The 20,000-nt window shown below is 33.7% G+C and overlaps 2 protein-coding genes across 2 annotated transcripts in view; one reads left to right on the top strand and one right to left on the bottom strand.

The window, feature by feature from the left end:
* LOC111056619 overlaps nt 1-20,000 on the top strand; it is a 100,063-nt gene that overhangs the window by 6,952 nt on the left and 73,111 nt on the right.
* On the bottom strand, nt 5,794-10,329 carry LOC111045049. The gene is made up of 4 exons (XM_039440331.1): nt 10,311-10,329; nt 7,268-7,337; nt 6,855-6,947; nt 5,794-6,446 (listed from the first exon to the last, which is right to left on the bottom strand). Exons 1-4 carry the CDS (start codon nt 10,327-10,329, stop codon nt 5,816-5,818), a joined length of 813 nt encoding a protein of 270 aa, XP_039296265.1. The 3' UTR covers nt 5,794-5,815.

Here is a 20,000-nt window from a genome sequence, read left to right as displayed (position 1 = left end):
AATTATATTTTATTTAGCAAGAAATTATATTTTTCAATGATTTCCCAATGAATTTTCATAATTGAAATAAAATATTTTCCAAATTATTATCAATTCTACATTGTTAAAAGACGATCTGGCAACAGAGCAAAGCGAGAAAGAGATAGCGCTATCCGCTTTGTTGAATGATAGACAAGGATAGCAATACCATTGCTAGTCGAACACTGTCTAACGTGGAGCTCTCAGATTTTGTCTATAGCACTATAGCCTTTAGCATCATAGCCATGAACAATATTTCCCTCATATGGTGAAGTTTATATCATAAAGTTAGTGATACAGGTTAACATGTATGTTATCCTTTTCTGTCATTGGACAAAGTAGATAACTCTATCCTTTACAAACACCGCACCTTTGCCACGTTTGTACAATGATTGTTTGTACACTATGGAGAAATATAACAAGATATTCAATCCAAATATCAGAATGCATCATTGAATCTTGGAAAGATACATTTTCTCGACATTTGAGATAGAATTTATCTGTATTAACAATAATCTATACTACAAAAATCTAGTCATGTTTTCAGTTTGTCAAGTTCTAAAATGGACCCTTGCGGAGCACGGGTTACTTGCTAGTCAACAACAAAATAATATCTTATTATATTATCTAACTGAGGAACTAATTGATGTTCATTAACAAGAATCAAGCCGGGCAAGATATTTTCGAGCAATTCCCGTTTTTCAGATAGACACGTTAAGTCGTTGGTCCCAGCTGCCTAAAAGCGGTCATAAGTCATGTCAGATGTCTTGAAATCGATGAGGTGCCATCCAAAAAAACTGACACCAGACCTGAGCCAACTCACTCAGGCATTATCATTTTTAACAAGAATTAACAATAAATTCATATCAAAATTAAGACTTGAACTGAGAAACTCAATTATAATTATCAATTATTATTTTGTGCCGGTTGTACAAAAGCCTTTTGAAAAGACGGCTTCTCTGATTGGTTCTCGTGGAATTAACCACGATTAAATTTTATCCTGATTTTGTGCAACCGGCACTGAGAGTGTTAATAATTGATGATACAAATACTAGTTGCTCTGTGAACAGTAGACCTCACGCAGTATTCTCATCCACAAGTACCTGATTGAAACTATAGACCTTATGGCAATACAGCAATAGACTGGCTTCTCCACACATCTGTGTAATCACTTGTCAGCTGATCTATGATGAATAATTCAATAGTCTGATTTTTACTCTAATATTGGCGTATGAAGGTGGCTCCGTTTTCCTTTTATCCTTGAAATGCAAAAATCCCAAAAACCTTGTATTTATAAGTCGACGCGCAATTAAAAAAGGAACATACCTGTCAAATTTCATGAAAATCTATTACCGCGTTTCGCCGTAAATGCGCACAACATAAATATCAAGAGAAATGCCAAACCGTCGACTTGAATCTTAGACCTCACTTCGCTCGGTCAGAAACATTCAAACATTTTGGCCCGGTTGCACAACAGCCGGTTAAATTTTAACCGTTATTAATTTCACGAGAGCCAATCAGAAAAGGCGTTTTTGAAAAGACAGCTTCTCTGATTGGTTCTCGTGGAAATAATCACGGTTAAAATTTAACCGGCTGTTGTGCAACCGACACTAAGAGAAACAACGATTAAAATTCAACCCGATTTTGTGCAACCGGCACTGAGAGTCTTAATTGATGATACAAATATTAAATCGGTTAGTATCACAACCATCTTTGGAAAGATGCTATGAGAAAGGAGAAGTAACAAAAATGTTGTCGATTGAAATCCACTGACAGAATCTCACTCAAGTTTATCTTTGTCTCAAAAACTCATTTCAAGAACAGGAATAATATTATTATTGACAATTCACTTATTCCATTAGAGTCCCACACTTCAGACTTCACCACCCCTTTCAGAAACTTCTACCGCGGTCGTTTATTCCCGAAATTGTAACTCATAAATTGGGAAAATTCATCGAGCAAGTTCATTTCTAGTCTCTTCATTTCCTGATGCTAAAAATCTATGCCGGCTCACTCAACAACAAGTTCATCTTCACTGCTTCTGCTTATCCTCGAATTTCCTCCATTTTTTCTCCTCCTTCTCCTTCATCTTCTTCTTCTTCTTCTTCTTCCCCGCTTCAAAAAATTATCACTCACCTCATTTCCTTCAAAAACACACCAACCAGGTGACAAAACGGCTTCCAAAAGCTTGAACATGTTGACCGATTTTGTGAAATTCTACTTTGTTGATTTCACTTAAGATTCTACTGTACACCTCTGAAATTTCGTATTTTAGTTCCGCCACTTCCCACTATGACAGATTCAGCGCTGGAGAGAGTTCGTTTGGAGGAGTAAAGACATATTGGAAGTCTAGAAGTGTCTCCCCCACCAATTGACCATTGCTACAAGTGAGCAACAAAAAGGAGGGAGAAAGAAATGACAAAAACCTCTGTCTCCATTCATGATTTCTGGTTCTGGAACAATGAGTCACGTTCCAACCAAGACACGACAAAGTATATTTGGCTACTACGTTATTGAATGCTAGAAAAGGGACAAAGCTATTCTCATGAGTGCTGCTCGTATCTTGAAATGCAACATTCCAACCTATTTCACACCAATTTGAACAAAATCATTGCTAGATTCTCTATTATATCAGTAGGCCTATAACTGTTATACAGTATGTATAAATCTGTTATACAAAAATAATTATTTATATTGATGACTCTTGGCCTTGTAAATGAGCGAGTAACGAAAAATCTTTCATAACAGGCATTTGTAAATTTAAAAATAAGCTAAGTTCTTGTCAGGTTCTGAATTGAAAAAAAAACAAATTCAAATTCAAATAAAATTTATTTCCGTAAAATAATACATTGAAAAAATTATTAGTTTTGTAATCTACAATCAATTGTACAATTCAAGTCAAATCTAAATCGAATTTTTAGCATTATAGCAATATACATAGGCTGGCTACAGTTTACAATAAATCAAACTTGCATTAACAATAAATCAATAATAAATAAATATACAAATAAAATGAAATACACTATACCGTTACTAGAACTACTATTACACTAGAAACTGAAGCTACTATTATACCCTACAACTTCAAATTTATCAATATCAGAAGAAAACTTTTCTCCGTGAGTGTTCTCAAACACAAAATGTGTGCGAGAAGTACAAACTCATTACTTGTTTTAAAATGGAAAAATTAATCTAAAAAAGTATTATTAATAATAAAAAAATAATATAAAAGAAGTAATTGAAAATATATTTCTATATATACATTGATAAACTACAATAAGTCAGAAGATAATTGAATTATATCCTAAAGGTAGTCAGCCCAGGAATTCAATATCACATAAATATACACTATACTGTTACTAGAACTACTATTACACTAGAAACTGAAGCTACTATTATACCCTACAACTTCAAATTTATCAATATCAGAAGAAAACTTTTCTTTGTGAGTTTTCTCAAACACAAAATGTGTGCGAGAAGTACACACTCATTACTTGTTTTAAAATGGAAAAATTAATCTAAAAAAGTTTTTTAACTTTACTTTAATAAAGTATTACTTTAATGTAAGTTTTAATAATAAATAAGTGGTATGTGACAATATTTGTTTTTATTTTCCAGTTATGTTTGTGTCATCATTATTTCTTCTTACGTGCTTCTTGCGCCTCAATAATCCAATCTGGATTTCGAATTGGCATTGAACGCGTGTGTCGAGGATCAACAAGTTCCGGCAATACACAGTCCATATAAATTTTTTCACTTGTTCAAGAATCATCGAACTCCAGAACTGCTCATCTTTGTATACAGTAACAACTTCTGTCCCCTTTGGCGACCATATACAAAATAAGCAGTACTGACGTTTCGTAATGTGGAGTTGTCCCTGTATTTGATAGTAGTAGTTATGGTTTGTTTTCAATTCGATATTTGTATCTTCAATTTTGCAAAATTTCAATATTTTCAACTTTGCTGCTTCCCTTGGGGAGTAGGTCCTTTATTGTCTGAGGGCATTTGACCTCCACAATACCATGCCCATCTTCTAATAATCCATCCGGCGATGCTGCCAGAAATGGAAAATCGGCATCAATGAATAGCCCACATTATATTAGCTCATATAGCCCATATTTTATTCTAATAAAATAAATAAAGACTGTAAATGTATTATCACAATTTCTCTATGAAGTCGCTATGTAATTGAGCATTTATTGAATATTTCGTCTATGAATGCTTTATTGAATTGAACTGTGTACTGTGGATTCGCAAGAGCCTCTGGACGCTTAACACCTGTAATTCGGATAAAAAATCAGCCGGCAGAGCTGCCTACACCCGTCCAGAATATCCTACAATTCCACAAGAAATAATATTTCCGCCGTACTCTGATATAAACTGCTTGAGAATCAGGCGTGATAGCCTACCAATATCTCCAGGCAATTCAAACCCGAGCACAGCGAATGTAATTTATTTCTTATGAATAACAAGTAAATTCAATATTGATATTCCAATACCTGAAATAATTCCTACAGAGGAAAACCAATATGGTAATTATAGACCGAACTGAGCAGGATCTAATTAGAGAAATTACTGAAACTGGTTAACAATTATGCAAATTATTGATGAATTATAATCGTTAAGAATCAAATAATAATAATTAATTAATAATTGACAAATTGGAATAATAGAGTTTTCAAAATTTGGTAATAAATGTTCTTGATATGAGATAATAAAATGAATGTTCTTGGTAATATAGTGCAATTAGGATTTTAATAGGGGTTACACGGTATTATAGGAGGATATAGTCCTGCACTCTTTCACAATAATTAATTGATAGAAAATTGTAGCTTTCTCAATTCACTGATTGGATAGAATAAGTATTTTTCGCTCACCAACTCGATCGTGGGGCCCCAATTCACTTAATAATTTTATTTCACTTGAAGATCTGGCGTGGAATGGCGTCACCCAGGATTTAGTTTCACAATTCTTCCTCAGGAATAAGCTTATACAAATTGAACTTGCCTTCCAATTTATTTAAGAGCACAAGACTACAGAGGAGCTACACATTTAACACACTGGATATATTACATTTAACAAGAAGAGAAACCATTTAAACATTAATTTTAATAGGACAAATTAAACGGGTCCTGATAATTCGATTCTCAGAAGGCAAGTGTCTCTTCTTCCCAAAAAGCGGAAATCACCTGGTCTTCTTCTGAGAAGAAGAACCACGTGATTTGGGCAAGAACCAATCCTGTGCCTAATAAGAAAAAGTCCACCAATGGGAATTTTTCCACGCGGTTTTAATATTTAAATCAGACACAGAGGTTCGAAAAACACAGAAAATGACAAAAAATTATGTTAAACAGGAAGACTATAAAATTAAAGCAGATAAACAGAAAATAAACAGGGGTTGCAGAAATGAACAAGCTTGAGTTAGTTTTAAAATGAAAACAGACAATATAGAGATATCACAGTAGCACAGTAGCCGGCAGTATCAACAGCTGACAGATAAGGCTTGTCATCAATTTTGGCGCAATTCACTCTAACCTAATTATTGAAAATAAGGTAGTAAACAAACATTGGTAGGCAGTTGACGAATGACTCTGACAATAAATTGGTAAATTATACGAAATAATACTATAAGAATTTAATAAAACTATAATTAAATGAGTTTTACATAATTTGACGTGAGTACATTTGATTTATGCCTCAATTATACATTAATTTTAGAAAATATGCTGGCATAGGCTTTGTATCCTGACAGTACTTTGCAATATTTAACTTGTTTTGTAAAATTGAATGTTCTCATTTAGGATATCTGTAATTTATTTGTTTTATTGCAATTGCTGGATAAATAATAATAAATAATAAGTAGACTTACCACACCAGAGAGGGAATTATAGTTGGTACGATAGGAGCGCTTCGCCCAACAGCCATCCGCAACAACAGTCAATAAAGGTACTCCATCACTATCAACGTCTCCCCTTTTGATCGCTTCCCGCTTTTCTTCTTCTGCTGCCATCTCCATTGATTTTGCGGCGGTTTCCTTCCAGGCTTCAGCTACTCGGTCATGATACTTCCTAAAGGTGTGGTAGGTCATGCAGGGAATGTCTAGGGATGACATAACCTCTTCCAGCTGTGCATGTCCTCCTCCTGTGCTGATTGTACCGGAAACTGCTGATGTATTCACATCCATGGTGTTTTCGTTTGAAAAATTTGTCCACAGTGATTTCTTTTCATTGCACATTTTACACTTCAATGTTATACACGAATTTAATCCTATTCTTCGTTCTTTCACTACTACCATATCTTTAAAACCGCAATGAAATGGTAAGTGGTCATCGATTTGTTGAATTTGCACAATAAACGAATTGATGTCCACTATTCGTCTACCTTCTAATTTGGTGATGCTGCTTTCTGTTTTTTTTCTTTCTTCTGCACTGAAAAACAAGAAAAAACAAATTGTCAATAAATTATTGGTGAATAAAACATATAGGTCGTCTAACAAGCTCTAGAATGGAATATCTATTGCAGGAATTCACCCTTCATTCAATAAAAAATAACGTTTATGCCACACCAGATTGGAAGTAGTTGCTTTCTATCAATTTATCATTGTGAGGATTTATTTTCCAATGATGACCTATCCAATGATTTATTTCCGATGACCTATCACTTTCTCTTATGCGTGTTTTTGCGAACTTGATTTTTTTATTAAAGGAAATCTTCTTATTTTTCATTTCAAAAAATATTTAGAAAGAAATCCCTGAAACTTTTACAGTTTTACTGGAAAATAGGAATTATATTTTTCTAACAAATCTCAAATAAAAAATACAGTGATTTCTACTTACATTATTTCTGTATGAGTGTCGTAAACGTCTTTGTTTTCTGGACAAGTGTCACAGACATTGCTTTCTTCAGCGACGAAATCTGCGTCAGAGGCCCTGGAAATAAGAAGATAAAGACACTGTTATTCACGCTCATAAATGCTTATTACAGTATTCCATACTTGAAAGTACTGTGTTCCGGAATGGAAATGAAAACATATAATTATTCAATAATAGTGGATCTAAGAAAACTGTACCACCAAAGTCCATTGAACATAACAGTTTTGATTTGCAAAAAAGAATCTATTTTTAAAACATTTAATATTATTTGTAAATCCTGAATACACCCGAGCTTTCTTCAATCTATGATAGTTGGACATTGATAACAAATACGTGAAACAGAATATCTACATCAGAAAAATAATTTGGTAACTTACGTATTTATCGTAGAATTTTCGGAGTCATTATACTCTTCGGTCTGAGCTTCACTTCTGCCTGCCTCTGCCCCTGGAATTACAAAAAAAACAAGATCAATAGGACTATTCATAGGTGGCGAATTTCCCATTCAAAAAATAGTGAAAATATATTATGGAAAATGCAGTAAAATTAGTGTAAGATAGGTCTGCCGATTACACTATTCGTAATTGACAATTGACATTTTTTGAATGGGTGTTTTCCAAGTTCCCTGAGCTTTCATAGCATAGAATCGTGAAACTGTTCAATATTTCTAAAGACGTTGACATGTATAATTGTATATTCGATTGAGAATTGAAGCTTTATTACTCAAATTACAAATGGAGATATATTGATTGTTATGGTTCTTGATGAAGGAAATTATGGATGTGTATCAAATATTAGGTTAACTTTTTGGAAGCCCAGTATTGAATTAACGCTGTTCCTCTTCGTTTAAGCGGTTTCGCGCTAAGTTTCAATCTGCGTCCACTTTTGTGTCTAAAGCGTCGGCGACTTTGATGAGGCTTCGGCGTTTCGTCCATTTTTTATGATAAATAATTTGGTCGCATGCACTTCAACATTTTTATAACATTTCACGTAATTCTAAGTCAATAGGAATAGAATAGAAAAAGTATTATTCACTAACAAGGATTGTCTAGAATAAACAAGGCAAAACGTTTCTATAAATGAAAACCCATAGTAACTTATCACAAATGACTGGATGAACTGTCACTGTCACGTTTCAACGAACTAATAAGTCACACATGGCATGGATATGGCAAAAGCTAGCTGGAATTGAGAGACAGAGAGAGTGTAACAGACTTCTCATCTATTCCCCTCCCATTCCCACTCTTTCTTGTGATCATTCATTCAATTCATTCATTGATACACTGCTGGGCAGTCTTAGTATGTAAGTAGTAGGTGGTGGGGGTTACGTTTCAACAGTTGAGCTCTCTGGAGAATAACCCTCGAACTAGGTTGGCAATGTAACGGTTCATTTTTGGTTCAAATTTGCAATTTAACGACTCAGTTTATTGCAAAACTATTAGGAATTTGAACAAAATTCAAACGGATTTAGATTTGTGTTGTTATTCTAAAGGTCACTGTATTTTCAAATTCGTTTCTCGATGCTTCTTTTCCAAAATAGCAAATTCATGTTTAAATAGCTAAAATAAGAAAAACTTGAAGAAATAATGAAATTATGAAAAGCGTATGCTCTCTGTAAAAGCATATAGTTGAGTCCTACGAACTTTCAAGGAAATAGTTCAATCCATTCTTGAGGTATGAGTGTAAGCAATATGCTTACTTTTCAGCTTGTTAGGTGGGTGTGCAGTAGAATCTTAAAACTGTCAGCACTTGTCGAAAGGGTGAGCAATGATATTGTTCCATGAGGAATGATGTCAACTATAGCAGCAGGAAACCAGACCGAATCTTGTCCATTAGGAGAAACGGTAATGGAACAAACCTGTTCAATACTACATTAGTCTGCTCTCCTAACTACGATCTTGTCTTTGAGACGTTCAAACTTGTCGTATGAATTTATCGCTCCAACTTGTCTTACTACTTTGTCGTCATGCGAAATGTGTAGATCATTTTTAATGATAACAGTTTTGAGCGTACTTTTCCAATTTCCATCGGACTATTTTCGTGCGATTGAGTAGCCTCCCTCTGGGGAGTTGTTTTCAAGTAATTGTCTTTGAGACGTTCAAACTTGTCGTATGACTTTATCGCTTCAACTTGTCTTACTACTTTGTCGTCATGCAAAATGTGTGGATAGTTCATGAATGATAACAATCTAGAGTGCACTTTTCCAATTTCCATCGGACTATTTTCGTGCGATTTACTAGCCTCCTTCTAGGGAGTTGTTTTTATATTAAAAATATACTATCACGATAGAATCAAGAGTTACTATATACTTGTAGAGTTTATGAAGTGAATATTGGGGCACCGAGCTTCGCTCGTTATTCATTTGTTGACTTTCGATAAACCGAACACAATTCTCCAAAATGATTGGGGAAGTACTAACAGGCACAGCCCAAAACTGTTTTTTCCCGAATTTCGATTTATACACTATATATGGTCCATAAAGTAGGTTATGTTCCATACACTTGAATTCAGGTTCAATTTTCTGTTCAAACATTTGAAAACAAAAAAATTATAATTCAGATTATATACAAACCAAATTGAATAACAAAATAACACTCACTAATCACTTGAAATTGTCAAATAATGATCAACTTTGAAAATTATGATATACTCTAGTTTGAGAGGATTATCATGTCATGTCAACAAATCAGATTATGTTGATAAAATCCATCAAATTGTCTAGCTAGATAGAATTTCCCGCTGAATGATTATGATTACACAGATGGAAATAATTCTGTCTCTCTCCCACACAGGCACACGCATCTTCTGTTATCGAAAGACGACGAAATTATCATCTGTTTTCCAAGGATGAATTATCCTTTTAATGTCGTTCAGCAAGTTTTCCAAAGAATGAGACCTAGTGCAATCGAATCTTTATATCATAAACCCACTATGCTCTAAATTTCGTGAAAATCGTTAGAGCAGTTTTCGAGATCCGTAAAACATAAATAACCAGATAATATACAGAAATTGCTCGTTTGATATAATAGGATATATAATATTCATATTCAAAGATTCTCTTATCGGATTCAATACAGTCATTGTGATAAAAATTATAGAATGTTATTTGAAAATACCTTCAAATTCCAATCATACACCATGCAATCCTGACGGCAAAAATATAACAAGTAACATTTGAAGTAAAAGTTCACACCCACATTTCATTATCATTGTAGCTGGAATCCTCTTTGTCTCTTATGATCGCTTTCTTTCATCACCCCTCTTCCTCTCTTTCTTTTTTTTCTTTCTCTTGTCGATATTCTATAAATATAAATATTAAAATATATAAAATTTAGTTTCTATAAAATATATACAAATATATAATATTAAGTCCCAAACTTCTTCCTTGTTTGTTTTTCGATCTTCTGTCTTCGCACCTACCTCTTTTAGTTTTTTTCATTTCCCATTCTGTTTTCTGCAGCACCGCATATATCTTTCTCCCTTTCCTTCTCCTACTTCCTCTTTTGCTGGTCGATATCTCATCTCAGCTTACTCCTAACGTTTGTTTTTCATTTTTTTCCTTCTCGATCTTCTCTCTTCCACCTTCTTCTTTTCCTTCTTCATCCTGCTTCATCCAGCAGCATCTCTTATATCTCTTGTCTTTCACTCCGCGAAGAAAGAAGGCACCAAATTTCTCCGTCACCTTCCTACAACAGAACGTGTCTTCAAAAAGCTGGCTTGCTTTCTTTGTTTGATTAATTGAAAATATTTATTCGTGAAAGCTGTTCAAGATCACCGCAGAATGGAAGGTCACCTATAGTGAGGTCCACGTTATAATGGCAGTGGATAAAGATGGGAGAACAACGTTGCCGATTCTCTGCCTTGCAACTGCCTTCCATACAGGATAGCTGATACCGTTATATCAAATGAAGGGGTTAGAATACAAGGGGTCCAAGTGACATAATGTTAGTTTCGAGAAAATTGAGCCTAAAGTTTACTTACATTAATTAATTCTTCATTCATGAAATGAATATAGAAATGATATTTACCTATTCCTATAACTATTCAGTATACTTTTACCAAATCAAACGTACAGTTTCATGTCTCAAATTGCTCTCCTTTCTCAATTATCAGCCAAATAGTGATAAGAAGTATCACTTGTACCCCTTGTTTACAAAAAAAAGCTCTATTGTCTAGCTACACATAAATCTATCAAATTTACCATCAATTGAACAATGATTAATGACCTCAATGCAATATTATCTGATTAGCTAATTGGTTCTTGAGGAATCTTTTGCTTGGTGACATGGCTTAATCAAGGTTAAATTTAATTTGATGGATACGAGCAACCGTTGTCCTATAAACAAGGGATACAAGTCACTTGGACCCCTTGTTTAATCAAAAAATAATAAGCTGTTTGAAAATGTAGTTTAAAAAGTTTACACCAGATGTCAGCACTGATTAAAAATGGAAAAAATGTCACGTTTTTTGGAAAAAATGTGAATTAATTTTTGTTAATAAATTTGGGTTTCCCGAAAGTTTAAGATCTTAAATCTATTTGATTTTAATTGTAACAAAAATTTTACGCGTATACCTCTTTTTACCACTAGATTTTACCACTTTCATACTAGATTTTTACCACTTTCAGCTATCGATTACTGTAGCTAACTCAAAAAAATGAAAAATGTCACTTTGACCCCTTGTATATTCTGACCCCCTCAAATGTAATATCAACTGTGTATTACAGCACTGAAGAAGGAACCCATATTTTTATAGCTTAGAAAAGGAACAGAATAAAAGGAGAAGTACTTCACTCAAGTGCATATAGTGAGGTCCACGTTGTAATGGCAATAGAGAAAGATAGGAGAACAACGTCGCCAATTAACTGCCTTGTCACTGCCCTCCATAAAGGATAGATGATACCGATATATGAAATAACTGTGTATATAATAGCCCAGAAAAAGGAAACAATATAGCATAGGAAAGGAAAAAAAGGAAAGGTGATGTTAATTTATTTATTCATATACAAATACATTGCAGGTAAAAACAACAAGCATTCGCCCAAAACTGCTTTAAACCTCAATTTGGAATACACAGTCTAGAGGTTATGTAAAAATGATAACTTAATTCAAACACTATTTTGAGTCCAAAAAAATGAATCTACTAAAATTTCGAATTTATTAGAATGATTCAATTTGAAATAGGCCTACAAATCCAAACAAAATTCTTCTTAAAAAATCGCAAAAAAAATATAAAAATTTTCACTTGAATCCACAATTTTCTTATTTCCGTGCATTATAGTGGGGTTCACGTTGTAAAGGCAGTGGAGAAAGATAGAAAAACAGCGTCGCCGATCAACTGCCGTGCCACTGCCGTTCATAGAATATAGCTAATAACGGTATATCCAACATAACATCAACTTCATATTCGTGGAAAAATGGCATCGTGATAATATTATGCTCTTCTTGTTCTTCAACTCTCAAAACATATTTCGACTCCTGAAGTCGATTGTCAAGTGACAATTATCTATTCTCTAGGATCTCCTCGCTCCAATTGTATTGATGAACGTCTTATTCAACTCCAATAAAACCTACTACCAAGTCACAGAACTGCCTCGACCAATCAGAGATGAGTAGGAGGACACTCCCACTTTCAACGCGTTTTCATTGGTCGATTCATCAATACGACTCCTTGAAACAAATTCTATCATTTCATGGCTTCTATATGGCTTCCGTAAAAGCTCATATTATTTTAAAGTCAACCACACTTGCAATTTTGAAGGAATATTTTTGTTTGGATTTGTATTTGGATATTGATCAATCTGATAAATTCAAAATTGTAGTAGATAGGCTACATTTTCTGTGGACTCAAAATTGTGTGCGAATTAAGTTATCATTTAAGTTACCTAAGTAACATAACCTTTAGACTGTGTATTCCAGATTAAGGTTAGAAGCAGTTTTGTACAAATGCCTGTTGTTTTTTTACCTGGACTGTATCTATTGTCTATAAATAAATTAAATGAATATCATATAACATTTAAACGGTTTTTAGCAGTTTTGGGCGAATGCCTGTTGTTTGCACCTGCATTGTATCTATTGTCTATGGATAGATGAAATGAAACATTCTCTGTAATAATATATCCGAATCTGTGGTAGAATCCAACTGTCAGTTATTATTGAATGGGGAGCATATTGATGTTTTCATGACGGATACTGACAGTTTAAAGTGTATCTCACTCACAGCACTATTATATTAATAAACCACAAATTGCATCAATCTAATTGCAGCTAGTTTGAGGTTATGTTCGTTTGTGGCACTCTCACTACTTGGCTTATACCTGTTATTCGACCTTGACCCGGCTTCTATTGAGAGAGGTGAAATTGAAAAGAGAGAGATAATGTGTGCGTGAGGCAGAGTGACTGAGAGACAGTAGGTGAGAGAGAGACAGTAGGTGAGAGAGAGATTGATTGATTGATTGATTGAGTACTTTATTTATGTAGATTACAATATACTGGCTCATACAATTATATACAATAGCTTACAATACAGCAAAATTATAGATGAATTTACATAATATAGACTAAGAAAATAATTATTGAACTGTATATGATATGAAAAAGTAATTTGTAATATAATAACTATAGATATTATATTGTTATGCATACATAAATTGGCGGAGCTTTGGACATATCAATGTCCATTCTTCGGAAAGAATATTGAAAATATCCTCCCCACTAACTCTCTACCAAAAATGAGAGAGAGAGAGAGAGAGAGAGCGAGTGAGTGAGTGTAGAAGAAAGAGAGAGTGAGAGAGAAGAGTGATCAGATTACATTAGTTTCATTCATTTTTTTCACTAATTCACAATAGATATTACAATACAGAGTGAGGGAGAAAAAGATAGAAAGATAGAGTGATTGAGTACTTTATTTATGTAGATTACAATATATACTGGCTTATACACTTACACAATAGCTTACAATACAGCAAAATTATAGATGAATTTACATAATAAAGACTAAGAAAATAATTATTGAGCTGAATTTGATATGAAAAAAGCAATTTCGAATAACTATAGATAATATTGTTATGCATCTACATAAATTGGCGGAGCTTTAGACATAGGCCTATCAATGTCCATTCTACGGAAAGAATATTCAAAATATCATTCCCACTAACTCTCTACCAAAACGTTAATTTCATCAATTCAACTAAGGATTTATTCATGAATGAAAATATTGTAAAAGTTTCAACTGATATGAAGAGAGTGAGGGAGAGAAAGAGAGTAAGAAAGAGAGAGAGAGATGGAAAGAGTGAGTGTGTGAGTGAGTGAGAAGGAAATGAGAGTGAGAGACACAGGGGTTAAAAAAATAGAGATAGTGAATGTGTGATGGATCAGGGTTAGCAGTAAAATTGTTAATACAGTGACATTCATTCAAAAACTACTGTATTAACAATTCGGCTGAGTCATTGTCAATATTGTAGAACCGTTCCATAATTTAATAAAAACACACATATGTTGTCAAATTCTACACAGTTTTATTTGGTACAATAAAAAAGTAATACATAATATGATTTGATTTGATTTGATTTGATTTTTGATAATCTCTGATAGAAGTGACCGTACTTCAAAACGTGACCAGGTTAGAGATGGGTGAACGACCTGCTTCATTTCAAGGTTGGGTTTCGAAATTTGTGCAAATTCACACAATCTGGTCAAGTGATACGGCGAAGGTCAGCCACTATACTCGGCTGTCCCCATTATATTATGATCTCGATTGAAATAAACATCACTTCAGAAAAAGTGCCTGACATTGACATAACTGTGATTATGATTGATACCTAGATTCTTTCAACAAGTTATACGAGATTTTTTAAGATTTTTCTAATTCCAGTATGCTTTGACCCTTCGCCAGATGAATGTTTTGTGCTTTTTCAAGGCTGGATTTAGCGATTTGGTGCCCCCAGGCCTAATATCCTTTCTGCCCCGATGCTAGTAAGTTAGAACTTAGAGAAAATATAGCATATTAATCTTACAATCTTACAATCTTTCTCCACTGCTATTATAACGTGGACCTCACTATGAGGGCCGTTTGCACAGTGTAAGTTTAAGCTGAAGCTTAAACCAAATCTGGTTTTTTTTTTATTTAAACTAAAACTCCGTTTGCACAGTATAACTTTAAACTTTGTATTGAGTTCAAACTTAAGGAAAGTTTAAACCTCCAAAGCAGGAGGTTAAAACCAAATAATTTGGATTAACTTGACATCCTCTGTAAAGATTTCATGGGGAAACAGCTGATAGTAAATTATTTTTCGACAGTTGTTTTTAATGCTTCTGTAGACGATAGTAATTATTTAGGTTGAAGTGAATCATTATTGATAGAATTGATAGAAGTTTTCAATGCGATTGATAGAGATGACTGCAAAGAAATTTTGGAACTGAGAAAAATTGGGCAAAAAACGAATCATTTAAATTTCTGGGATGATAGAGAATTGTTAACGGTTTTGCTTGAGTAAAGCAAGTGTCAATTTAGTATTTGATCAAATAAACCACTTGATAGAAAAAAAGCAATTTTTATCGGTGGTCTTTGATCAGAAAACATGTTGTTAATAACACATAACTGAGATATTTTGCTTTCGATAGATTTCTAATAAACGAGGAAGATCATAGTATATTTAAGCGTGACAAAATAAATTTTTATCTTACATTCTAAAATATATTTTTTGGTGCCAACTAAATATAAGTTTGTATTTAATAGTAATAAAGCATTTTTTGAATAATTTCTTGATTGCTTTTCACTTTTATTACCATACAGCTTACAGCTATGTGAATTTTGAAAAAGGAAATAGTAGCTATATAACCTCAATTTACTGATGGGTTGTAAACAAATAACAAATTTCATGTAAAAATCAGCCTTATGATATAATAAACGATGACATTCTATTACTAACTTAACGCTAAACTATTTTAACTCAAACTGGATTAGTAAATGCACTGAGAAAACCGATTCAAGTTAAAACTTTCAGTTTAACTTAAACTCGATTAACTTAATCGAGTTTAGCAATCAATACTGTGCAAACGGCCCTATGTGTTAAAAACAATATCTGAGTGCTATATATAAAACAATGCTAAAATAGGATTCACTTCGAACCGTCATGATTTCTTCCAAATAAAAACACGACCATGCAATGCTGTCAGTTTCAAGCAAATGTCACTATAGTCAGTTTAACTGTTCATTCTCGTTCGAAATAACCAATCATATTTTATTGAACAAAAAATTAAATTTTTCAATAATTTCATAATTGAGATGGAATATTTCGTTAATTTATTATCAATTCTACATTGTTGAAAGACGATCTGGCAACAGAGTACTGCGAGAGTGAGATAGCGCTATCCGCTTTGTTGAATGATAGACAAGGATAGCAATACCATTGCTAATTAGACACTGCCTTATAATGTGGACCCCACTATAGTCATAGCAAGCAGAGAAAACTACTATAATCTGTATTTTGTGTATTCTGTATTCTTCTGTATTCTGTGATAACAAGATTTACTTCAATCAGCATTACTTACAAGTAATATTACTGCTTCCCACTAAAATTAATTCAATGTGCAGTGATAATTAAGTGTAATATTTAACTATAATTTGGTGTTTTCATTTTTCTAAATTTAAAATTTGCATCCCATATTCATTTTTGGACGAAAGTTGAGCTTGAACTTTTTACAGAAGAAACATAACCTATTTTTTGGACATGTAATCAAAATTTGGGAATGTAATAGTTTTGGGCCAAGCCTGTTGTTCCTTCCCAATCATATTTATATGATTTGTTATTGTTTCCACGAATAAATAAATAAATAAATGAATAATAAATAAACTAATACTGACGTTTCTAAGTGAATCTAACTAGGAAAAGAAAGTGACAAGTCTGAAGAAAGTTCTGCAATAGATCCCTAGTAATACTAATAATAACTACTATCGCCATAATCGTCATAATATACAGTATTTATACGGTAGTCACGACCTTCTTAAGGTTGTCTTGTCTTCTACTTCTTTTCTATTCTATCACTCTTTCTCTCTCTGTCTCTCATTCTATTCCTCCCATTTACTCACTCTCTCTCTTCTATAGCTTTTGTAAACAAGTGTTAGCAAACTAGAAATACCGGAAGACTTACCCTCAGGCCATATATGACTCGTGTCTAGTGTTAACTACTAGTATGTAATGAAGTAGAAGAGGGTTATGTAGAGAAGAATAGGAGTTGGTGGAGGAGGATGATAAGGAGGGGAGGTGGTATAGAAGAAGGTGGAGAAGGAGGAGGAGGAGGTGGCGGTGAAGTAGGTGGAGGAGGAGAAGAAGAGGGAGGAGGAGGAGGAAGAAGAAGGAGGAGGAGTTTTTTGAAGAATATTTTTTGTAACAGCACATTATGGTCCTGTTATGAAAAAATCTTTAATGATAGATAAAATTTCTAAATTATAGACTTCTTCATAGAACGGTTCTAGCTTTTCATAATACTGTCGTTCCAAAGTCTCACCATGGCTTATGAATATTGAACAGAACAGTTTCAGTTAGTTATAATTCACCCCCAGGTGATACTTTCTTTTTACTGCTCACCTTTTTTTGTATCCTATTTTCATTCATGCTTCACGTTTTGTTCTCTCGTTTTTTATTAAATTGGTTTTTGTTGTCTGAATTTCAGCCTTTAAGGCACGGATACTGAGAAGCCCTTAAAGCATTGATACTTGGTACATGGTTTGAGTCATCACTTTCAGAGATTTCAATCAACTCTCCATTCCACAATCATTCAGATTAAGATCATCAATTTTTCATCAAATTTTGAGCACCAAGGCACGGATCTAAGAAGTCCTTTATACATTGACTAGTATACATCAATGTATGACTAGTCGTCAGGCTCGCTTCGCTCGCCATATTCTGCTAGCCAGCTGGATAGCTGGACCCCCGACTGGATCGTCCAGAAATGAGATCAGCGGGCTAGCTTCGCTCGCCTGCATTTTTCATTTGAGCATACTTCATTCCATCAGAAAGTCAAAGTACCGAGAAAACGCAGAAAAGCTGAGAAAAACGTTGGAAAAACGCTGATTTTGGGCGTATCTTTGATGAAATATTAAAGTCACCTCATCACATAATTTTTAGACCCTAGCTAAAACTCTGTACCAAAATTTGAAAATTTTCTGATTATTATTTGATGAAAGAACTGAGAAAACGAAAAAAACCGCTAATTTTGGGCGTATCTTTGGCGTTATTTCAAATTCCTTCTAACACAACATTATTACACCCCAGCTGAGTTTCTGTAGTGAATTTGAACATTTTCTGTTCATTTGTTCTCGATAAATCTGAGAAAGCGCAAAAAACACAGATTTTGGGCGTATCTTTGGCATTATTTCAAATTCCTTCCAACACAATATTATTACACCCTAGCTAAGCTTCTGTACTAAATTTTAACAATTTCTATTGATTTGTTCTCGATAAATCTGACAAAAAGCAAAAAATGCTGGAAAAACGCTAATTTTGGGCGTATGTATGACGTTCTTGCAAATTCCTTCTAACTCAACATTATTACACCCTAGCTGAGCTTCTGTACTAAATTTGAATATTTTCTGTTTATTTGTTCTCGATAAAGCTGAGAAAACGCTAAAAATCGCTGGAAAAACGCAGATTTTGGGCGTATCTTTGGAAAATTTTCCAAATCCGTTCTTAGTGCGCCTCTAAAGGGCCAACTGCGCATACCTACCAAATTTGAACGGTTTGGTCCAGTAGCTTTTTAGTTCTGCGAGAGAGTGAGTGAGTCAGTGAGTCAGTCAGTCAGTGAGTGAGGGCCATTTCGCTTTTATATATAATATAGATAGTTGGTCAATAAGTCATCACTCTCATAGATTTTGATGAACTTTATACTTTTGGTTTCAAGTTTGGAAAATGCAATATGGAGATCAATCTGATCGATTCTGTATATTCATCACAATTTTTACAAAACTAACCACTAAATGAGAGTAGAATTGGTAGGTTTACAAAGAAAACTGAACAGTAATTTGTATAATTGTTTCAAAAGTATTTGATGAGTACCCAAGGGATAAAGGAAGAATGGATTGGAGAAAGCAAATGGGATAAAAAAAGCATGGATTAGAGAATGCAAATACAGTACCATTTCATCAAATAAACTACATGGTTTACTTTTGCACTCTTACAATAACACTTTTGAATAAAAAGTCCAATTGGTTAGGTAATAACAATTCAAGCCAATATGAAGACTATGAATGAATCGTTCATTCTATGAATGTCACAAAAATGTCGAGAATAATGTAGAACGTCATCCAGTGCCTACTGCAATCTATCGGCAGAATTCATAAATACCGTTCTCTTTGCTCATCGACCAATCGGGAAAGAGTTGGCGGAGCTTAGAAGAATGAGGGGGAACGTCATGATAGGAGGAACATAATGAAGGCATTGGAACTGCTCTAAGGAATGGTAATAGTAAGAACTCACTACGTTGGTTCAAGAATCATATCTCTAGAATTATATTACATCTCATTGTACAACAAACTTCATAAATCAGTTTCTTACAATATTTTTATCATTTATACTATATTAATGTAAAGAACTAGCTTTTATACGTACGGGATAGGAAAATTATGTTTGACGCATCATCACATCTGAACTACTAGACTGGCTAACTTGAAATTTTGCATATAGACTCTTAATCAACCTTGGATGATTGTAGGCCTATTTTCAATTCTTCAAGATTTCATTACTTCAAGTTTTCAGTTTGTCATGTTTTAAAATAGACCCTTGCGAAGCACGGGTTTCCTGCTTGTTGACAATAAACATAAAAATACATCACAGATCCAGATAAACATTCCAATTAACCGAAGATGGTTATAGGCCTATTTTCAATTCTTCAAGATTTAATTTCGTCAAGTTTTCAGTTTGTCAAGTTTTGAAATAAACCTTTGCGTAGCACGGGTTGCTTGCTTGTTGACAATAAACAAAAAGATTCATCACAGATCCAGATAAACATCTCATTTGAATTTGATTGTAACTCATTCAACATAAAACTCCATAGATGCAATATTCAAGTATAGCCTATTATACAGTGAACAGGTTCACTTTCACTGCAAATC

Source organism: Nilaparvata lugens, chromosome 13, assembly GCF_014356525.2.
Source record: "Nilaparvata lugens isolate BPH chromosome 13, ASM1435652v1, whole genome shotgun sequence".
NCBI classification, from domain to species: Eukaryota; Metazoa; Arthropoda; class Insecta; order Hemiptera; family Delphacidae; genus Nilaparvata; species Nilaparvata lugens.
This window is presented reverse-complemented; position numbering and strand designations above follow the sequence as displayed.